The following is a 6,357-nucleotide window of genomic DNA, read 5'->3' on the forward strand; positions in this document are numbered from 1 at the left end:
CTCTAAGCAAGACTCAGTGCCCAAAAACACTTGATGAGCGTAGACGAATGAATGGGATTCCATATGCATCATTGATTGGTTCAATAATGTATGCTATGATATGTACACGCCTGGATGTTGCGTACGCACTCAGTGCTACGAGCAGATACCAGTCAGACCCAGGAGAGGCACATTGGACTGCTCCCAAGAATATTCTGAAGTACCTGAAAAGGCACAAAGATGACTTCCTGGTCTATGGTGGAGATGATGAATTAATTGTTAAAGGCTATACGGACGCAAGTTTCCAAACCGAAAAAGATGATTTCAGATCACAGTCTGGGTTTGTCTTCTACCTCAACGGGGGTGCAGTAAGCTAGAAAAGTGCTAAGCAAAGCACCATTGTGGATTCTACAACTGAAGCGGAGTACATTGCTGCACATGAAGCAGCAAAGTAAGCTATATGGCTAAGGAAGTTCATAGGTGAACTTGGTGTAGTCCCCTCCATTAAAGGACCAATAGCCCTGTATTGTGATAATAACGGAGCTATTGCACAGGCAAAGGAGCCTAGACACCACCAGAGAGTCAAGCATGTACTTCGTAGATTTCACCTTCTACGAGAGTTCGTTGAAAGAAAAGAAGTCGAGATAAACAAGATTGGAACTGATGACAACATATCAGATCCATTAACTAAACCTTTGCCGCAGGCGAAGCACAACTCGCACACTGCAGCTATGGGAATCAAGCATATTGGAGAATGGCTTTGATGTCCCTGTTTAATGTTTTAAAGTTTTAGAGTTTAAATCTTTGTAAAACATTATTGGTTAATCATTCACAACAAATGAAAAGAATTCATTTTTCCATTTAATTAGTGGTTTATTAAACGGTTTTTTCATGAAATGCCCCTGAGGTTTTAAAAAACGCACCAAATACCCTCGCCTGTTTCGATTCACATAATATACCCCTATTTTTTTCCAAGTTTGCACCAAATACCCCTTAACTGACCTTCCGTTAGTCCTCCGTTAAGTCGTGTTTATAATTCACAGTATACCCCTTTTTATAAACTTAATGCATAATATACACCTATTTTAAAATTAAGTTGCACTAGATACCCAAATTGCAGGAATTTGAATTTAACGGCTAGTTTTTAAACCTAGGAAGCAAAATATAGCCGTTATGTTCTTGCTGCATATAAATGCTACTAGTGTTCACCTCACTTGCATACTTTCCCCTCTCCAAATTAGCCATGAGCTCTCATTCAAAAATCGAATCTTCTTCCATCCCAAATTTAGCATACATTAGAGTTCCTAATAAAAATTGCTATTGCGGGAGAAGATTTGCAATTAGGAGCTCGGAAACGGAAAAAAATCCGCAAAAGCTTTACTACAAGTGTGATCCTTGTGATAATTTCAAATGGTGCAAAGGTTTTCTTGAGCACACAAGTGATGAAGTTCAGAGCAAGGGAAACAGAGATGATGAAAACAGGGGAATGCAAGAACAAAGCTGGGGAATGCAAGAACAGAGCAGGGGAATGCATGAAGAGTTGAAGCTATTGAAGAAGAAGATCAAACAACAGAAACAGCAAATCAATTTTGCAATAAAAATTGGTGTATTAATGTTTGCATTTCTGATTTGGATAGCAATGAAGTAAAGTTGTAACAAATTTCATGAAATAAAGAGACTTTGTTCCATAAATACTTGTTCAAGCAAATAAGCTTTACATAAACTGAACTTTAAGTGGACAAACACCACTGAACTGCACAAAAAGAGGTGTTCTAAGCATTTCACTGTTTCCAAAAAATGATCTCTGCACAACTGTTTCCAAAAACTGATTCTAACTAAACTGATTCTGACTAAACTGATTTGACTAAGTTAGTTTAGCTTTGTGCACTACAATTCACAAAATATAGCCAACTGAGGTGACTATGCAGCTGCCTTTGACCTCTTCCTTGTGTTTGGTCCCCCATTTGATGTACTTGCTCCTGCTGCACCACTCTTTGAAGTACTTGGTCCAGTGGCACTTGTTCCTCCACTCTTGCATGTTCTTGAGTTGTGACCAAACTCTCTACACTTTCCACATTTCACATTTGTGTTCCTCTTCCCTTTCTTTGGTTCATTTGCCCCTCTCTTTCTCTTCTTAGCAGGTCTGCCAGATGGTCTTTTGATGGTTGGAGGCTGAATGGAAGGAAGGCCAAAGTCAGGCCACTGAGATGGATCTGCCATAGGATGAATATGTTCTGCATAGGTTAGCTTGTATGCAGCAGCCTTGAACCATGGGGATATGAAATCATGGGGGTTCATCCTTTGGTCATATATGACCCTCAGTGCATGCTTGCAGGGGATTCCACAGATCTGCCACTTCCCACAGGCACAACTTCTTGTTGCAAGCCTAATTGGGAAGTTGACATGTCCATCCCTAACCTCAAATTCACCCCCTCCACATGCTGTGGCATAACATAACCTGGACTCAGCTGTCCTCTCCTCTAACTCTTTCAATGCATATGCAGTGAGCTGACCTTCCTCCATGTCAACTGCCTTGTCAAATCTAGCCCCCACCCTCTGCATACACCAACTTCTGATTGTTGTACACCAGACATTAACCAACAAACAACAAGTTCAGGGGTATATTATGCATGAATATGATTAAACAACAAACAACAAGTTCAGGGGTAATATTATGCATGAATATGATTAGAAGAGTTATACCTTCCAATAATGAGAAGACAGGCATGTCTCTGAAGGGCTTTGTGCATGCATTGAATGACTCCACAAAGTTTGTTGTGTTGTGATCACAACAAACAGTAGAGTCAAACTTATGCCTAGACCACTGCTCAATGCAACTGTTCAAGTATGCAGTGGCATTTGCATTGTACTCACTGATCTTTTCCATGGCCTTACCAAACACATACTCATTGTATGCATTAGCAGCTATCCAAAATAGCTTGTGGAATGTAGATCCACTGAAGCCATTGTTCTTACAATTCATGTATAGGTGTTGGCAGCAAACTCTCCTAGTTGCTCTAGGAAAAGTTTCTCTAACTGCCAACTCAACACCCTACACATCAGCAAACAACAAAAACAGGTTCATTAATATAGAAACATAAACATAAGAAAAAGTAAAGATCAGAAAAGAGTAAATATCAGATCAGTACACATACCTTCATCCTATCACTGATGAAGGTCCAATCATCTCTGTTGCAACCCTCCTGCTCAAACATTTGCCTCAAACATCTCATGAAGTAGGTCCAACTGTCACAACTCTCAGTGTCTACTATCCCATAGGCAAGAACAAAAATTTCATTATTCCCATCTATGCCAACTGCTGTCAGTAGAATGCCCTTGTAGAAACCACTTAAATGAGCCCCATCTATTCCAATTATGGGCCTACAACCCCTTAGAAACCCCCTGACTTGTGCAGCAAATGAGAAGAAGCAAGCTCTGAATTTTGGGTTCACATCCCCACTACTGGCCCCCCATGTTATAAGTGCATGACTCCCTGGGTTTGTTTGCTTAATCATCTCAGCATATCTAGGCAACAGCTCATATGCTTCAGCCCAACCACCATGCAGCTTTCCCTTTGCCATACTCCTGACCTTGTACAATAGCCTCTTTTTCACCCTCAACTGAAACTTCTCCTGTGCATACCTCCTCAATGTCTCCACTGGAATCTCTGGATTTGCCTCTATTTCCCCCAACATATGCTTACACAACCACTCAGAGGTCACTACTGGATTCTCCTCAAGCCTCCCACAAGTTCTGTGGGACCCACTGATCACCTTAATGGCCCATCTAACATTGTCAAACAACCTACTGGCATGTATCCTCCAGTCACATGACTCCACTGCACACACTGCTGTGTACCTCCTATTATCAGCCCTCTCAACACTAAGCCCAAACCCCTCCTGTATGCAGTAACTTCTCAACACTTCAAGAAATGTGGCCTTATCATGAAAGATCAACCAGGGTTCTAACTTAATGGACCCATATGGTTGATCAGTCCATATTTTGCCATTTTTATAGGCCTTATCCATCTTTGAGGAACCATTTAGACAATCCTCAAACCCCAAATCAGGAATATCATCAGGAATCACCTCATCATCAACATCAGAATCAATCCAATCATTCAGAACATCCTCTTGTTCAGAATCTGATTCCTCATAATCAGAATCCTCACTCTCCTCTTCTGAACATATCTCACCAACATCAGCAAAAACCCCTGGTGTCTTAGACCTTCCTGTACCCTTTCTCCCTTTTCCCTTTCCCTTGGAAACCCAAGTTCCAGCCTTCTTAGCTGTGACTTTGTTAACCCTAAACCCCTCAGGTCTAGCTCTGCCCCCCTTCTTTTTCACTGGCTGAGCTTGATCAGGTGGTGCTTGATTGTTAGGCTCATCAGTTTGGTTGTTCTGTGGTGGAGTGGGATTTTGTGGTGGTGGTGGAGGGGTGTGATGTTGTGGTGGAGAGGTGGGATGTTCTGGTGGTGGTGTGTGTTGTTGTTGTTGTGGTGGAGAGGTGGGATGTTCTGGTGGTGGTGTGTGTTGTTGTTGTTTTGGTTGGGTGGGTTCTTTCTGTGGTGGGGGTGGTGGGGGTGGTGGTGTAGGTTGTTTGGTGGGTTGTTTAGGTGGGGTGGGTTGTTTCTGTGGGGTGGGTTGTTTAGCTGATGCCCTCCTTTTGGGGGTTAGTTTCTTAGAAGCAGGCTTATCCTTGCCTTTTGACTTAGAAGCAACATGATTTGTGTGTTTGGGTGGGGTGGGTTGTTTCTTTGGGGATTCTTGTGTTTGTTTTGGTTGAGAGCAACCTGGAAACACCTCATCAGCATCATCTTTGCTAATGACTCTCACATACTCAACCTTCATGTCCTCACAATCAACAACAGGGACCTCCATAGCCACAGTGTACTCCATTTGTTCCTGTATTTCCCTCAAAATGTCCTCCCTTTCCTGTTGTTTCCTCATTGCCTCTTCCTCCTCTCTTTGAGCCCTCAACAGTTCCTCTTGTCTCTCCTTAAGTTGTCTCTCTTTTTCCTTTCTATGATTCTCAATTGTTGCAACAGCATTCCTAAACACCAATCCTGGTTTATCTGTTCCCTCAACCCAAATTTCAGCAGTGTCTTTACCCCAATTCCATCCCCACAGAAGCCTTAAAGTCTTATCATCATTCAATTCAACCTTACCACAAGGACCCTCAACATACAAGCTAAAGGTACTAGGCAAAAAAACATCTTGCTTAACTGATTCCTCAAAGATATCAAGAAACAACTTCAACAAACGATATTTTTCCATGTCTCCCACTCTAATATCAAAACTATGTGACCCATAACGTAGTAACAACCAAATAGCACTCATCCTAAAGGGAAAAAATAATGAAACTAACATCAATTTTCATTCCAACAACCACAATTGACCAATAACCAACAAGAAAGTTGCGCAATTTTAAAAAAAAAACTGACAATTTCACAAACCCTAACCCTAATCGATTTCGTGAAAAAAAAACAAGTTTACCAGCAAAATTAAACAGAGGAGAAGAGATTATTACCTGGAAGTAGACTAACCAACTTTAAATTCCCGTTTCCTCTTCAACACTAACTCAACTGGAAATCGCCTCAAGTTTCTCCCTTTTTTGTCGCGATTGAAGCAAAATCACAACCCACGAACTCGCCTTTAAGGTGCGCAGCAAAATTCACAAAAATATTGAAGATCTACCCAGAATTTCTAGGGTTTGAGTAGGATTAGAGCTTGAAGAAGAACAGGGGAGAGGAGAGAGAAAGAGAAAAATGTGAACGGTTTTTTTTTTTTTTGGTCTTTCTGTGAAAGTGAAGGAAGTCAATGGCGCTAAACCAAAATTAAGGGCAAATAAGTAAAAAACCACTAACGGCAGACTAACGGCGTTAGCTAACAGGGGCATGTCATGAACAGTACGGATAAATAGGGGTATATTATGTGAATCGAAACAGGCGAGGGTATTTGGTGCGTTTTTTAAAACCTCAGGGGCATTTCATGAAAAAACCGTTTATTAAATGATGAGTCCCTTCAATTTGACGATATATTCAAGATAGACTGTCAGGACCAGTCATGTGACTAGGAAATGTCTATCAAGTGAACTTGAATGTCAAAGGTTGAAAATGGTCCCTAGTCGGAGTTTTCTATAAAATTGGACGCATAGAAAACGTTAGACGATTAGAATGCAAGATGACTAGTAGTTCTGTTTCTTGAACTATGTGGACATGGCAATGTCATAATCATTTGCATAGATACTTACTTTGGGAAGACTAGTATCGGACAAGACCTAAGAAACTTTACTGTAAGAGATGAAAATCTGTCATAAGTAAATTTCATTAAAATTATTAGACACTAAATCCTCAATACCTGAGTGATTTGAGATTAC

General features: G+C 41.0%; 1 protein-coding gene across 1 annotated transcript; it reads right to left on the reverse strand.

Annotated features, from left to right (window-relative positions):
- Positions 1-1,899: 1,899 nt before the first annotated feature.
- Positions 1,900-5,868, reverse strand: LOC130465452 (uncharacterized). The gene is made up of 4 exons (XM_056834215.1): positions 5,509-5,868; positions 3,135-5,319; positions 2,702-3,031; positions 1,900-2,535 (listed from the first exon to the last, which is right to left on the reverse strand). Exons 2-4 carry the CDS (start codon positions 5,316-5,318, stop codon positions 1,900-1,902), a joined length of 3,150 nt encoding a protein of 1,049 aa, XP_056690193.1. The 5' UTR covers position 5,319; positions 5,509-5,868.
- Positions 5,869-6,357: the final 489 nt, after the last annotated feature.

The sequence above is a fragment of the Spinacia oleracea genome, chromosome 1, assembly GCF_020520425.1.
Source record: "Spinacia oleracea cultivar Varoflay chromosome 1, BTI_SOV_V1, whole genome shotgun sequence".
In the NCBI taxonomy this organism is placed as follows: domain Eukaryota; kingdom Viridiplantae; phylum Streptophyta; class Magnoliopsida; order Caryophyllales; family Amaranthaceae; genus Spinacia; species Spinacia oleracea.

Excerpts from the sequence above, each read along its gene's own strand:
- LOC130465452 (XM_056834215.1), bottom strand. The coding sequence starts at position 5,318 with ATGAGTGCTATTTGGTTGTTACTACGTTATGGGTCACATAGTTTTGAT. Across the intron at positions 3,032-3,134 it reads TCATCAGTGATAGGATGAAG|GGTGTTGAGTTGGCAGTTAG; the intron begins GTATGTGTACTG and ends GCTGATGTGTAG. Across the intron at positions 2,536-2,701 it reads AGCCCTTCAGAGACATGCCT|AGGGTGGGGGCTAGATTTGA; the intron begins GTCTTCTCATTA and ends TGGTGTATGCAG.